This window comes from Rhipicephalus sanguineus, chromosome 5, assembly GCF_013339695.2.
Source record: "Rhipicephalus sanguineus isolate Rsan-2018 chromosome 5, BIME_Rsan_1.4, whole genome shotgun sequence".
Classification (NCBI taxonomy): domain Eukaryota; kingdom Metazoa; phylum Arthropoda; class Arachnida; order Ixodida; family Ixodidae; genus Rhipicephalus; species Rhipicephalus sanguineus.
The window spans coordinates 87,813,640-87,829,893 of record NC_051180.1 but is presented as its reverse complement, the minus strand read 5'-3'; the positions used below and the strand labels follow the sequence as shown (position 1 = coordinate 87,829,893).

Here is a 16,254-nt window from a genome sequence, read left to right as displayed (position 1 = left end):
GCAACGCGCGCCTGCCTCACCTGGCTGTAACACCGCGTTCGCCGCTCACGCGCTCGCTCCGAGAAAAATCGCGGCCGGGCTACCGGGGCGGCATGAAGCGCTTTGCGTTTCCTTCTAGTCCGGCCGTGGTTTTCAATCACATTTTAACATGCCGCGGGATGGCGACCAAGTTCTGCGTCCAATATGCGACGCTCTTCTGGCTGCCACACCTCGTTCTCTGATTACGCTTTCACCGTTAACTACTACAGCTACCACAAGGTTTTGTGTAATCATTTAACATGTACGTTAGTCGTCGGGATGGAGATGTACCACCAATCATCAAAGTGGGCGCATCCACGTTAAACGGTGCTATAGCTGCCAGACATCAATATACATTGCGCAAACTCTCTTATATCAATGTGCAGTAAACATCCAGTTACTTCTGCAAGGGCACGCTTTACTTTCGTGTTATTCCGATTCCCATGACAGAGGGATCAACCATCTTTTTTGTATTAGGTGAGCTTCAAGAATAAAAAAACGACTTACGAGTGCAATACAAATAACTGTAAGGTACCTTGCTTACCGCCAAAATTTATTTTTAGTGCGTCAAAAGTGTACAGGAACTTCAATGCAATGTAGCCTTCTCGTATACGTTATTTCTACGAGTGCTTCTTTGTTTATCTCGTAAAAGCTTCTCAAGTGTGTGAAGATGAAGGTTGAGCAAATGCACAGGAAACAACGTCGATATATTGAGGGCGTGCGTCGACACCTACTAAGTTCGCCTGTAAAAGCCGCGAGTCGGCATCTGCACATGTAAAGGCCTCGGTTACAAACACGCGAGTTTAAAACACGGTCAACCACGCTTCATTTCAACAAGTACTCCCCCAACTAAACACGAACCAACGCCTTCTTGGGCCGCCCTTAAAAAAAAATGTATAAATAAAGCACTGCTATGAAATTTGTCGTGACAATTTTCGCGCTTAACATCCTGGGCTTCGCCTTCGGCTTTGCTCTTCACACGCAAATGACATAACGTCGGCGATTGGTGGCGTATCTTTGTAAACGAGACCGCGCGTGGAATGGGCGTCGACGCACCTGCACTGCATGTTCGGGCGCAGCGTGCAACCTGGAGCACCGTGCGAGTTCTTGCGCGCGAAGCAGCACTGGTCGTGGCAGTCGTTCTCCTCGTAGCCGCAGTCGCACTGCTCTTTGTCCTCGCGCACGTTGTTACCGCAGAAGGAATCCTGGTGAGCTGAGAGGACACGACGAGCACGTTACACAGGACAACTCGTAAAGGCACGCCGTCTGAAGAACTGGGTGTAAAGGTTATCTCTATAGTGTAGTATCTCAAACCGGGTGTTGTATCAATGCTAGGCTGCGTGAGCATTACGCTTCCTTGAACTCGAATGACTGCGCTAGTCTGGCCCGTCATTGTCGGGCATGTGGTTGCCACCCGCTTTTCAGTAACGCTAGCTGCCTGGGAAGAGGAAAGAGCTAGGAGGAACGTGAAATGGTGGAGGCATACTACATGAACTGGGTATAAGCACACTGTCGATTTGCCTCCTTGACAAGGAATTTGGTATTTTGCAACATGGCAAGAAAAATGATTGTAGTTTTTTTTACACCTGGTGACGTTGTAGGCGATAATGATGTACCGCACATGCGTTGTGAGGTTTCTTGGGTAAATGCTTCCTTTCAATAAAGACACAGTTGTTAGCACCAGCGTTGTGTCAGTTTGCGTCATTCTCAAGTCCAGTGAATTTGCTGGCTTTTCTTCAAGTATCTCTATAGTGTAGCCTGTTCTGACCTTCTACATATTTACAGCATCCTGCGGTCGAAAGATCAAGCAGGGGGGCATAACAAAAACAAATTGGCAAAATAAATTCAATAAAAAGAATGGAAACAATAAGAACGTGGTGAAACAATAGAACACAGTATAACAAATAAATACAGTTAAATGACTAAGATATCGTAAAACATAACTAGGCGAATATATGCAATGTGAGACACTCACAACAGATTGTTACGTGTGGTTTATGAACATGTTTGGTCATTAGCACAGTAATATGTGTACGTGATTACTGAACTCTAGACACGCGCGTACTGTAATTTGCGAGTACGTAGTTATCTGTGTTTACCATTCATGATTTGATAATGCTTGCCGAATGAGGTATATAACAGCTGCATCTTACCGGTACTTACCTACGGAGCAGAAACCTGGAGACTTACAAAGAGGGTTCAACTTAAATTGAGGACGACGCAGCGAGCGATGGAAAAGAAAATGATAGGTGTAACCTTAAGAGACAGGAAGAGAGCAGAGTGGGTCAGGGAACAAACGGGGGTTAAGGACATCATAGTTGAAATCAAGAAGAATAAATGGATATGGGCCGGGCACGATGCACGTCGGCAGGATAACCGGTGGTCATTAAGGGTAACTGACCGGATTCCAAGAGATGGCAAGCGCCTGAGGGGGAGACAGAAAATTAGGTGGGTAGATGAGATTAAGAAATTTGTAGGTATAACGTGGCAGCAGAAAGCACAGGACCGGGTTGACTGGCGGAACACGGGTGAGGCCTTTGCTCTGCAGTGAGCGTAGACAGGATGATGATGATGATGATGATGATGATGATGATGATGAGTTATCTGTGTTCTTTCTAACTAACTTCGTAACGTTTATTCTCACTCTGTACACGTCTACGTAATTGAAACCGCATGTCGCCATACATGCAGATGTACAGTACACATTGATGGCTAGCAGATGACACCAGGAGCAATCGACACTGAACTTGCTCCTGATGGCAATTCCGCTCGATTTCGCTGGGCCTATTGCTTGAACATTCAGAACAAATTGCTTTATGAACTTTCCCACTAATGTTTCAATAACTCGAGCAGGACAGACTGGCCGGCAGCGTCGAACAACCTTCTCGTATCGAGCGCGTGCGTAAAGAGCGGCACCTGAGTCCTCTCTCTGACGTCACACGCGAGAGGGCGCTACTCAAAGAACTTGAGGCGAATAGTTACACTGTGACGCACCACATATGCAATCCGAGAGCTCTGCTGGCGCGCGGAAGTAGGGGCGGCAGGTTTTGTGGCGGAAAGAGACGCGCCGTGGATATTCCCAGTTACGATAAGAGCAGTGGCGCCGTTCGCCGTTGCGTTGGAAGCCTGTGCTTGCGCTCATCTTATCACAGCGATAAGAGCAACTCTACACAGGCAAGGTTTACACGCTGGCGGTAGATGTTGATACAGTAGGCTTGTCGCGCCGGGTGCCAGTCTTCTGGCTCAGTTGAGTCCTTAGCGGCTCTTGCCGAGCGTCCGTCAGGAAGAGTTCGCTGGCAAAGAGTGGGTTTACTCGCCCAAAACGCACGGCAAGACGCACATAAACGCGATCGAGTCGGGCTGTATGAGACTGACTTCTTAAATGTCCCGCTCGCATCGAGTTCAAATGAAGCACCCTCGAGTGGCTGGCGACTCCTTTTTGACTTCATGAGTGTACGACCGCTAGTAAGACCTAGTCATTAAAATTTCTTTAAGCCCTTCTAGACATGGCTGAGTGGTCTCCATAGTATTTTTAAGTACTTGTGCTTGGGCGGCCTCGTTTCTTCTTACTTTCCGCTTTAAGTAATATTAATTTTCCTTCCGCAGAACTGGTAGCTCGCATGACATGACGAAAATAAGGAAGCCGTTGTTTTCATCATACTTGCTTCATAAAACATTCAGGATTAATTTCTCTTATGACCGGGAGATTCGCTCGCTGATCAGTCCACTAGATTCTCAGAACGCTATGCCACCAGCACCATAGATACGGCAAATCTAACCTGTTTTCTTTCGTATTTACGCGAGGTGCATGACGCACCCACACGTTTCACGGGACTGACTAGGACATTTTTTTTTCGCAACATGAACTTTAATTTCGGGACTGACATATTTATCCTTAATTGCCTTTGAAAGTGCGCCACGGTAATACCGCGTTTACGGTGCTCAGCTGCTGAACCGAAAGTTGCGGGTTCGATACCGGCCGCGGCGGTCGTTTCGATGGAGGCGGAAAAGCTGGAGCCCTCTATTACGGTGTGCTTCAATAATATTGTGGTTTCGGCGCGTAAAAGTCCGATATTATTAATATAATCTTCGAAAATCTACCCATTCTAGTTTAGGCAAACGAAATTACTTATGGCACACCCATGAGCAATAGGGGAAGGCGAAACGTACCGAGGAAGCAGTTCTCCCGGTCGTACTTGCTTTCGAGTATGAAGCGCACTAGATGCCCTATGCTGCTCCGGCTGCACGGTGAGAAGAGCCTGTTGTTCGGCTCCAGCCCGGTGGTCGCTCGTGGATACATGATGTAGTGGCCCCTGGGGCTGCCAGGGGTGCACTCCGGCGTTTCGTCGTGCTGTGCGTTACACGCAAGCCAGAAACGTGACTTCAGATGTTGCAAGTTTACGAGCAGTGGCTACGTGAGAGCAGCTATAAAGACGCAGGAAAAAGCCAGAGTCCATTTAGGCTACGCCAAGAAGAGCACAGGCGAAGGGCTGTGCGCTCAAGAGATACTCATTTTCAATTGATTGCATTGTTCCTCCCGCTGAAGTTTATTGCACCTCAAGTATAGTGTTGCGCCAACACTGAAATTGGCCCACCTTTGATCAAGCGACGTTGTGATAACTTCATCGGATGACGTCATGTGACGTAATTTTGGTACAGTCCGTGTTGTTGACGCCGGACCGTAAGAACATGAGACGTAAGTTAAAAAGACACGCTTTGTTCTCGTGTAACAGACCTACAATGCGAATGACCTGAAGTTTTTTGGAGGCCGCACCCTTCCGTGGTTTTGCGATTGCGATCGTGAGACCGTCTGTAAACGAGAGTTTTCGCCGCTTTTTAGGGGTCAGCTATCTTTCACCATAGGTTGCGGCTCAGGTGGAAGAAATGACCACGATAGTAGACAGTTTTCGAACAGCGTACGCAAAGCTTTGCGTTGGCTTTTCGTGCAACTGCGCATGCGTCGTAAGTTCACCGCTTGCGGGCTCCCGTTAAGTGAGGGAAATAGCGGGGCGCTCACGCTAACTTAGCGTACGCTATTCGAAAGCTCCCAATTGTCCGGCCTGTCCTTATCGCACGTTGGCGTAAGTCTTCGCTCGTGATCAATTGCGACGTAGCCAAACCCTAAGCCGGTATGCTGGTACCGTCGACAGCAGACAGCTCGGTTAAAGATTGTGTATGTTCTCTCTAATCGCGGCCTCGAGAGCGAAATAATCTGATCTACAGCCGGCTCAAGTGCCGGCGAAAGACGAGGTGCCAGCGTCGCCAAATCCGGCCTTTAGGGGGAACGAAGAAAATGAGTCGTCATTCCACATGTGCGAGCAACCCATGTGTCATCTTCACGCGGAGCTCTACCAAGCTCGAATTGACAGACGTTCACGCTTCTTATGTATGTCGTAAGCACGTCCTAGTCATGCGGAGTGTATATGCGCACTCGGAAAGCTACATGCATTAGAAACCTTTCCATTGCACTAAGCGAACTGGAATGTCTCGATCAATGTGCATCGTTTCGTGTGCCTTCAAGTTTCCATCCAGCGACCGTTCGGCTATATGTTCTGGCGCTACTAACGGATGTGGAAAGCTTGAGCGCCAGCTCCTACATACATGCTTCCTAGTGTGCCTCGATGTGTGCGCCCCCCTTAGGGTGTTGCCATTCTTTGAAGGGGCTGATGCCGCCACGACGCCATTTTTTGCCCCGCGTCTCGTGCCTTTCAGCGCAGCTGCCGTAGAAAGGTGAGACGCCGGTAAGAAGCCGTGGGCTAAAATATGGCAGCCACGCCGCAGTAGACGCCGCAGATGTCCTGACCCTGCACAAAACGCGCAACAAAACGCGCATCAAGGCACCCTAATGCTTCCTGTCTTCGTGCGCCATGCCGCGGCCGTGGCAATGCCTAGGAACAATGCAATCAACACAGAACGCGAAAGTAAACTAATGATCGTCTCGTGAGAGCATAGGCTTTCGCCGGTGCTTTGCTTAGCATTACTTAAAAGGGAATGAATTTAAGCTGTACCAGCGTACGGGAAGCATATTATTACGTTTTCAGATAAAAGGAAGACGTTTAATGCATCAAGACTAATACTTCCCATCCTGCCGTATGGCTTACTGTCATTTTGACTCGCAAGATTGTTGTTATCTTTAGAGAAGACTGTTGAAATTTCGTAGGCTTCGGTTTTACCGCACTTCCGCTATCACTAAATTTATTCGGCTGCATCACGCACTTGGTGAAGTACAAGTCATCACGATTAAGTTCTCGGGGTATTAGGGAAGCTTAACGCTCTCTCATTGTACACCTCGTGGTATCTCAAATTGTCTCTGTTTTCTAAGCGCACGTAGATATACGAAGTTCCTTAAGCCGTCAACCTTCTTTTTCGTTTTTTTTCTAAAAAAAGAAACACCAAAATTCGTGCAGGATCTGTTTTTACGACAAGGAATCAATTAAAGAGCGCTGGGTCCCGCGTCCCCCAAATAAAAAAGGCTTTGACGCGTCTAAAAGCCGCCACGGTTCTCTAATTAAGTCCCGGCTGATTACCGTCATTGATACCAACACGGCAAAATTTTCACAGCGAAACCCCCAAGGCCTGATGTCAAGACTCTGAGCCAGCTTACTGGTGTCGCGTGGTCAAGTGACCCGTTAATCAATACAGAGTGTCCCAAAGCTGTGGCGACTCTCCACGAGCCTCAAGTGTCAACATGCTCGGACGCCATGGTCTCAATAACGTACGTCAACGTGATCATTTTAGTATAAGACTTCACCAGGGTGGCAATCTAAGCGTAATGCTCATGACTCCAGGCGAGTTTCATAAATTTTTGCGGCGAAAGCCTTAGATGCCTCATGGAATGCGAAAATTGACCATCGGCGTCAACACCGGTGATGAAAAAAATCATGATCTCATGATACGTCACAGATCGCCAAAATTCGGTGACGTCATTAAGACGTTCACTGTGACGTTACATAACGTGACGCCACATAATGAGGTCATCCCACGACATCGTCGCTTGGTCAATCGTGGGCCGATCACGGAGGCAGTGCAAAATCAGGTGAGGTGCAGAAAGCTTGCGATCGCTCCGATCCCGGAGGCAGTGCAAAACCCCGTTTTGCACCGCAGAAAGCTTTTGGAGGGGGTGGGGGGTGGATCAATAGATTGACTGAGAAGAAAAAGAAAAAAGGAAGATGGATTTCGCCTTCGATTAGTCTTAGGCGAATGGCGAATGCATAAAGGACCCTGCGAGTCTTTGGTCCAATCTTTTGTCGGCAGGTGAGACATACTATGCTCACCGGGGATCCGTAGCTGTGTCCGATCTCATGGGCAAGCGTGACTTCGCTTACGGCTGCCACCACGGGTCCGCCGTGCAGCAGGAAGGTGATGACGCCCGTGTTGAGAGCCAGGCGCTGCCGGCCCTCGCGCGTGTTCACCGTGCGAAACTTCTCGCACGCGCCACCGGGCTCTGCATACAGAAGTGAGCAAACGCTGCAGTTTAGGCTCGTTGCAGAGCGATTCTGCGGTTTTTTAGGCACGAAAGCCTTAGGCGCTTCATTAAACGCGAAAAGTGACCGTCGACGCCGGCGGAGTCAACACGAGTGATGCAAAAAAACATCATCACGTGATGACGTCACACTATGTCGTCATCATGAATTCACAGGTTGCTAAAATTTGTGACGTCATCATGATGTCACTGTAATCGTGTGACGTGATGTCATCATACATTATGATAATAATAATAATAATATCTGGGGTTTAACGTCCCAAAACCACCATATGATTATGAGAGACGCCGTAGTGGAGGGCTCCGGAAATTTTGACCACCTGGGGTTCTTTATCATCATACATTATGAAAAGAAATAGTGCATGGTGTCGCCTTCGAGTCGTGTTAGACCAATGCATAAGAGACCACGTGACTTTTACTGTCAGTTTCGCAGCAAATTTACTGCAAAAAATTCTGGCCTTTCGTTCATGCAGCTCAATCAAGGGAGTGTTGGCTCATGCAACATTTAGCGATTTATCAGCGAATTACGTAATGTTATTGTGCTCCGCACGAATGTAGAGGCAGTGCTACACTGACATCGAGTATGCTCAAGTTGGTTGCACTTCCTGCACCAGTTAGAGCCCAGATTTTTTAAAAGTCTCGCGCCCACTTCGAGATCAAGCTTATGTAATCGCGACGCTAATTATGATCAGTCGGCGAGGCCAGCACGGTTACGTCCCACTCACATCTGGTGGCGAACGAACACTGGCGATAAGGACAGACGGGAAACTATCGCGTTCATATTGCTGCCTTTCATAGGCAATGAAAATTCTGGCGGATAAAAAGGAGAGCCTACAAGTGATAACTAGGGTCAAGTTACGCATTCTTGCCCAAGACACAGGTGTGAGAGCATAGGAATCGGTCCTATAACTGGTGTACGAAGTGCAACCAATGCACGCCAGCGTACCAGAGCGTGAGTCTCTCCTCAATGAAACAGATGTCTGCGCTCAAACGCGAGTGTCGACGATAGGTCGGACTGTAAGCTGCCTTTTAGGCGTCACCATTACCAGGTGGCCTTTAGGCGTCGTTGTTATTGACTCTGTAAGCAAAACCTAAGCACATGTTTCCAGTCAACTCTGTGCAGCAAAAATGGTTACTAAAATTATAATATTGACACCCAGAACAGACAGGCCGAATGAAAAATTGTCGGCGCCTCTCCTATAAGGAACAGCCCTGCCCGGCAGAGCGGAGCAAGCGCGGCCCACCCATAGCAAAGCTGGCCTCGAACGTGCGAGAAACAACGCGCGCGGAGCCAGTGAACCTTCCTTTCCCTTCTACGGAGGGAGGAAGCGCTTGCGGTTGGCTGGGAGAGTGGCGGGATGCGGTGCACCACTTACGAGAGCGGATGGTTTCCTGCCGCCAGCTGCGAGTGAGGAGTAGAACCTGTCGCCTCTGAGCGAGACAGGGTTTTTTCGCACGACGACGGCTTCACCCGACCTCGCAAGTCAGCCAATACAAGCTTCGCAAACGAGAAGGAAAATATGTCCCTGTGTGAGTTTAATAGATGCCGACACCCTATGCTCCTCAAGGTTTGATTGAGAAGAACGTCGTGCGGCTCACCATTAGGGAGGCCGATAAAGGCGAGACCTAGAGTGCCTTCTCCCAGGTCGCGATTGGTCCAGACGTACGATAGGCAGAAATCGTCGTGGTCTATGTAGGAGAACAGATGCAGCATCAGGTTTGCGTCCAGGTCGTTTCGGCAGAACGGGTTAGTGTCGATCACCGCTAGCTCGCATGCCGAGGTGTCGTTGATCTGCACGCAGCGTCGACGGCTGAGGTGTCCGCATCATCGTTCTTTTTGTGGTGGTAAAGTGTGTCCTTGGTTAAACTTGATTTACACGTACAGAAATAACCACGCAAAAACTCGAAAACTGGATAAAGGTTCGCGAACGATATGAGTGGACTTGCTTCATGCACCGCGTTCTAAGATTGGCCATTTGGGCCCACGAAATTAAGCGGATTTATTCTCACCTATAGTCGGATACAACTTTAGCAGACTGCGGGTATTCCTCCTCTTAGATAAGTGCAAAACATTTCAAAGGAAGACGTGCGCGACGTCTATTTACGACAGAACAAGAAATGTTATTGTTTAAGGTGACACACAGGCACCAACAGTTGAACGTAGCCGTGCAATTGACCTTTGTCACGCACGCTTTGCAGAACACGGTATATCCGCTTATTCTGTAGCGAGGTCAGTCAAGTGTCCACTGTCGAATCAGCACACACCTCTGTGCCTTTCTTTACGGTATGACTGAGAGGGCAGAGGAGGAGCAGACATCCAGATCGCTAAAAGGCCACAAGGAGGGGATTCTTCCTATTGGCCGGGTCGAATCGCGTAGAACCAGTTTCTCCGCAGGTGGTGAACACCTTAACCTTTTGTCTACCGAGCTTTAAATGCGAAGCACTTAGCGAACCTCAGGCATTTCGGGCGTTTCTATCTACGTATCTATCTATATATCTATGTAGCCGCCTACGTCTGGGCGCTCTACCAGTCATCTCCATAGGTGGTAATATAACAAAATTTGCATAGCATAGGATGAGTGTATGGCGAACACGATTCACTGGTGATGATATGAATAACGCAAAATACCTGTCGCGTACGTCATGAAACCCTTTTCCTCAGTCACGTGTGGCACATACCCGCATACCAGAGTTCATGTTATGCGGGTATGTGGCACAGGTGATAACAGAGTTCCAATCAACGCAGTAACCGCGAACGTACACACTGACACGGAAGCAACGTGATAATAATATTAATTGTGGGGTTTCACGTCCCAAAACCACGATATGATTATGAAGGACGCCATAGTGAAGGGCTCCGGAAATTCTCTGGTATTCCTTAACCTGCACTGACATCGCACAGTACAGGCGCCTCTAGCATTGCGCCTCCATCGAAATGCGACCGCCGCGGCCGGCATCGAACCTGCGGCCTTCGTGTCAGCAGCCGAGCACCGTAACCACTACACCACAGCGGCCGACGCAAGGAAAGTTATTAGGGAACTGAAGACCGAGCACCCCTGGAGACGCTGGGCTGCCATCCACTCGTCCACGTGGTCCACAACGTCGACCACGTGGATTACGCAAAAACCAGGGTCAATGCTTCTATACAATAACGCTACCGGGAGGACTATGTGCCTCATGATTACCGGTGACTTCAGCATTGATTTATTAAAACCCCACAACGCCTGGTTCTTAGACGGCTTGAAAGACGGCGTGGATGTGGACAGGGCATCACAAGACCTTGGTGCCACGTCCATGACAGAAGACATCATAGATCATTTCTTCGTAAAAGCCATCTGCGGTTTCCACCAGCTCTAGTATACCTTCACTACACTTCAGGGCTGGGCAGAGATACTCAGAAAAGTATTCCGGAATACAGATATCGAAATACATGAACTGGAAGCCTCAAATACAGATACTGAGATACATTTGCCTTTAACGTAACGGGATATTTCGGAGATACTTTTGCAATAAGACGAAAAAAGTATTCCGGAATACAGTTACAGTGATACAGATACTGGAATACTTTTTTTATTTCAAGGATGCTAATACTACGCAAGGACACTCATTAGTGCAGCATAATGTTGTAAATAAAGTTACAGCGCATCGAAACGTTCAGTTCATTTATTTATTTTTTACAGTACCCTCAACGCCATTAAGACATTGATGGGGAGGGGGTGGACAAAGTACATAATTAGTAATAATGACATAATTGCAAGTATCAATTGCAATAAAAATACACTATTTAACAGCAACAGTAACAAGGATTGGACACCGAAATCGACATACTTGGCGAACAAACTAAGCTATGCTAGAAATTGCACACTTTGAGCAAATCACTCGAATCACTAATGAACACCACTGAATTGAGAAAAAGCACACATTTATTTTGAAGATCCGCTTTGCTGAGAAGGTTTCTGTGTAGCCTTCTCAAATAGGCTGTCTTCTAACAGCGTCGGTTCAGCCTCAGCACAAGACTCACGAAAGAAAAAAAAGTCTGTCTACCGCTGAAGGCGAGCACGAATTCGTGTTATAGTGAATATATATCGTCTTCATAGCTGGAGTGCCCTGCAGCGTGGCGATATCTCTTCTCAGGTCATCTAGATACCGAAACACTTCCGCCCTCACTTGGGTTGTTCTGACCGTTGAGAATCCGAAGTCTGTCCCCATCTTCGGAATCCTCAGCCGTCTGACCCTGTTGGCTTCAATGAAGCTGTCACCACCACCGACGCTACCAGCACCCATTTCAGAAAGCCGCAACAGGCGAAGTCGGCTCCGGCGGTGGGGGAGCCTGCTACCACAAAAGACCGTTTCACGCATGTAATCAGTTAGGAACGCACCCTGACATTGGAGAGGTGGCTGAAAGTGCGTCAAAGATAGCCATCTTCTAGTCACTTCCGCCGCGACTACGGGAACTGCTTTTGGAAGTGCCGCCGCTTTGATAACTGAACGCACGCGAAGCATTGCAAAGCCTGTTCCAAGGCGGTATCCGCGCGGGGGGTCGCGAAGTAATGGCTTGCCACCCGAAAAAAATTTGGCGTGCTGCACTGACCTTGAGAGACAGCGACTTTCGTCGGCAGAGGCCGACAACACTGCCCCCGCGATTCTGCCGTCTGCGGCGTCGCGCGCTTTACCACACGGACCATTCTGTGCTTGAGGGGAAACCATCGCCGCCCTATCTGTCGGCGACCGGCGGCGCGCCTTTGCTTGTCTTGGCACAAAAAAGAAAAAAGAAACGCCATTCCCCCATTGGAAATACGCCTGAACTCATTTCCGACACAAAAAGCAATGTAACGAGATACCCGTGTCCTGCATAGTATCGCGATACAGGTGATACGTCGTAAATATATTTCTGAGATACAAATACATTTTTCAAATGTATCTCGATGCAGAAATACAGATACTCAAAAGTATCTCTGAAATACTATCGCGATACTCTTGTATCGCGATACTGCCCAGCCCTGCTACGCTTAGACCTAAAACGGAAATCTAGGCGAGTTTGTAAGAATTCATCATAGAGCAGGTAGCGCAAAAAATACGTTCTTGGGTACGTTCTTGGGTGACGATGTGCTGTTTTGATATTTGCTGGTTGATAAAAAGGCGTGGATTTTGAGAATAAATTTTAGTTTGAAGTTAGCGCTCGTGTGGTGTTTATGTTCCTTTCTTGTGTCCCCGGATTTTTTGCGCTACCTGCACTATGATGAACATTCAGGCCGTAAGTAGCCGCGGTCACGAACGGATCCGATAACAAATCCTGTCCAGCTGCTGGTGCTCACTGATCACGGTGATGATTACCTTATTCAAGAACTGCCAAGAACCCCTTCCACATATGCACACGGGTTCGTGAAACGTGCGTGCGTTCTCCGTCACCACGGATAAGTATAACAACTGTAATAACTGCAACTGTGACTGTAACGTACGTGCAGTGCGCCTGCGCGTGCCACTCGGCTGTGTATATATCTAGGGAAACTTTTCTGAATAAAGCTTAGTTGCGAGTAGCGCCTGTCCTGTGCATCTGTGCTCCTTCGTTCTCCTATTCGAATTCGCGCTATCCAGTATTGAAGAGTATAAGCGCTACACATCGGCTTACTGCGTTTGGTGTTGGTAACACTTATGTTGCTGTTGCCATCGTTAAGCAAATATAAACAACTGTTTATATAATACATGTGCGACTCTTCAAAATATGTGTGTCCGTATACCATTTGCACATTTCTCTAGCGTCGTTCCGTAACGGTTCGCTCAATGTGAAAAATTGCGACACAGTCACCTTCCTGCGCATGCTTCGCATAACATCGATTCCCACGGTACGTGGGATCTGCCGATATTTTTGTCAAAAACGATACAAAAATAAGATTTTTTTCTTCGCCGATTTTATTATAGACGTGCCTTAAAACAACTAAACAACTATTTAAAGGCGCTTTATTCGCACAATACCAGCAAAATAATTTTTTTTCATATGCAAATAGGCTTCACTGCACTGCACCACGGAAAGTGCTCTAACCTCTCCTGTATTCGGTGCAAAAAATATCTCTGAAATTTAAAAAATAAGTGCAGGTACAAAGGAGCCCGTGAAAAAAAAAGCTTTCGACGCGTCGGTGGGGGTTTGTTTACACCTATCGGCGTCTATGCCGAAACGTTGGGACGCGGTCTTCGTCCGAATCCGATGATTTAGAAAAAAATTCACCCCACCTCCCCGAAGGGAATCGTGAGGAAATGCAAATATTTCTTTGGGCGCGAGTGTGCGGCGAAGTAATTATATAATGAATGACGAGACGGTGATTTGTAGGGTAACCATTTATTTAACACCTGTTTGTGTTATCGTTGCACTTGACGGCCACGATCACTGCCTTGTGGTCGGTAAAGTGCACGGTCAGAGGGTCTTTGAGAAGCATGCGGGCGTCACAGTTTCGGGTAAAGACTAGATCAATGTGAGTACCGTGAATGGTTGTGGGGCAGAGTTCGGATGCGGCAGAGGCACACTGCATAGAGTGCTTGGTGCGCATGTACTCGACAAGCCACTGTCCACTCGTCTTTCGCACGTCAACCTTAAAGTCACCAACCAAGACAACGGGGTCAGAGCTTTTGGAGCGCGCACAGACACTTTCCATGGCCGCATCGAGCTGCGCGGCAACGGCGTCTCGGGCGAGGTTGGGCGCGAGGTACACGGTCACCACAAAGACTCCGTCTCCGGTGTAGGCGAGCATGTACATGTCCTCGTACGGAGCGAAAGCCGGCGAACTGGTCGAGAGAGAGTAGAGCGCGCGCTTCGCTCCATTTATATACGCTTGCGAGCGAGCGAACGCGAGAGTGGGGCGCCCGCCGAGAGGAGAAGCGCCGAAGCACGCGCCTACCCTCGCCCACACTCTCCCACACACGCGGGATCTCCGCCGAGCTTCCGCGATGCGAGCGCCCTCACGCGCCCGAGCGCGCTCCTCCTCTCCACTCACTCTCCGCTGATCCGCCCGCACCACCTGCTCCGGTTGCTAGGGGCGAGGAGGGGCGCGCGCGCTCGCAGCTGTTGCTATGGGAGATGGGGGCGGGAGCGGAGAGATCGCGGACGCCGCACGGCGCCTGACATAGCTCGACTAAGTCGCTGCTTCACTCGCAGGAGAAGTGAAGTTATTAATTCCACAAAACCTCGGCGAACAAGCGTTTTCTTCTTTTTCTGAAAAAAGCTGCTGCCGGTACGCGCGGCCCAGAGGAAGACGCCATTTTCTAATTCTGCTTACCACAATCCAGTACTTTCATGCTTTGATGGGGTTTAACCTTTTACTGAACCAGCTGTTCAAGTCAAAGAGAACACAGCAAAATGAATCAGGGTAGCCTAATTTCTCTGCCCGCTAATGCCTCTTTCAGCGTGGACGAGCTCAGCTTGTCTTCGGTAGGGAAAGGGTTGAAAAATAAACTATAAACTAAACAAAATCCGCGTGCACATCACATTTTTCTTTCTTCTTTTGCTCTTCACTCTTCCCTGATGGCTCTCCGCAATTTCGCATTCGCTAACCACTCGCGCCATGTCAGCGCGGTGGCGTATGCTCGCCGGTGCGTTCCATTTCACTGCTGCTAGCGGTTGTTTCCGGGAGTTGGCTGAACTATAGGAGTAGGTTGAACCCCATAGAGTTCCGAACAGTCATTGTTGCGCGGTAAAATGAATAACGGGCTCAACCTGCACCCGGATGGGAAACTTGAGGCTAAATAGTGTTCATATAGGCGCCAATTTTGAAAATAGGCATTTATAGGCACTTATAGACTAGGCACGAGCGCCAAAAATAGGCATTTATAGGCACTATAAAAACACTATAAAAGCCCTCCTTAGCCTCTAATTCATGCTCATATATCAAAATGGCGCGATAGGAGCGTAAGGAACAAAATAGGCATTCGCCTAAAATCCGGTCTCTATTTATAACCCACGCACACATGAGAACTATAGTTAACTACTTCTGCGAGAAGCTTCTATCCTGGGGTTTACTTAGGCGGGCTCATGATGAAGAGCGCCAGGTGCACCGCGATATTGTGAAATATAGCGGATCGCCGTCGTGGCCGACCTACTTTCAGATCCTGAAGCACAAAGCGCAGGCCGATGATGCCTTCGAAATCGGTGGTGGAATAGATGATATTGGTGGAGGTGATATGCGAGCTCACCACGGCGGTGATTCGTTCACGGGCAGTCTTCTCATCCACACCCGTGGCATAGAACTCGTACAGAAGGTGGTCTACCACGACCTGCGCGAAAGGCCGAACATGGACATATGGCACAGCAGTGATAATGATTGAGTAATAAAGGTGCGTTTGTGACAAAATGACCCCCAGAGTTCCGTCTTTTCTCCAAGTTAGGTTAGTACATTTTTTTTCTGCAAGCGATAGATACAGTGCACATCGCACTCAATTGCGGAAGGTGCCTCATACATAGGCGCTCGTAGGGTTCTTCATTGGGGGAGGAGGGGGCGAAGTTTGGACTTTCATTGGTCGTGTCCGAAAAAGAAGCTTCGCAGTGAATACACAAGTAAAAATGAAGCGACGGCACGCTTCTTGCAGCGGCCTGCTTTTGTTCACCGGCTTTCCAATGGTAAGTGTGTGAAGTAAACAGTTAACGGTATTCAACATGATGGGTCCTCAGGCACCACTATCGTCAAAAACCTGCAGAGTTAAGGCCATTTCGCGACCCCCCCCCCCTAGGTCTTTAGGTGGGGGGTGGGCGCCCTCCCTGCCACCCC

At 48.6% G+C, this 16,254-nt stretch overlaps 1 protein-coding gene across 1 annotated transcript in view; it reads right to left on the bottom strand.

The window, feature by feature from the left end:
* Nucleotides 1–10,809, bottom strand: part of LOC119393953 (disintegrin and metalloproteinase domain-containing protein 10-like) — an 80,124-nt gene extending 69,315 nt beyond the window's left edge. Inside the window, exons 1-5 of the mRNA XM_049415996.1 lie at nucleotides 10,687–10,809; nucleotides 9,101–9,293; nucleotides 7,293–7,462; nucleotides 4,189–4,369; nucleotides 1,075–1,231 (exon numbers count right to left, since the gene is read on the bottom strand). Of these exons, the coding sequence (XP_049271953.1) occupies nucleotides 1,075–1,231; nucleotides 4,189–4,369; nucleotides 7,293–7,462; nucleotides 9,101–9,293; nucleotides 10,687–10,809 (824 nt within the window). The remainder of the gene's footprint in view (nucleotides 1–1,074; nucleotides 1,232–4,188; nucleotides 4,370–7,292; nucleotides 7,463–9,100; nucleotides 9,294–10,686) is intronic.
* Nucleotides 10,810–16,254: the final 5,445 nt, after the last annotated feature.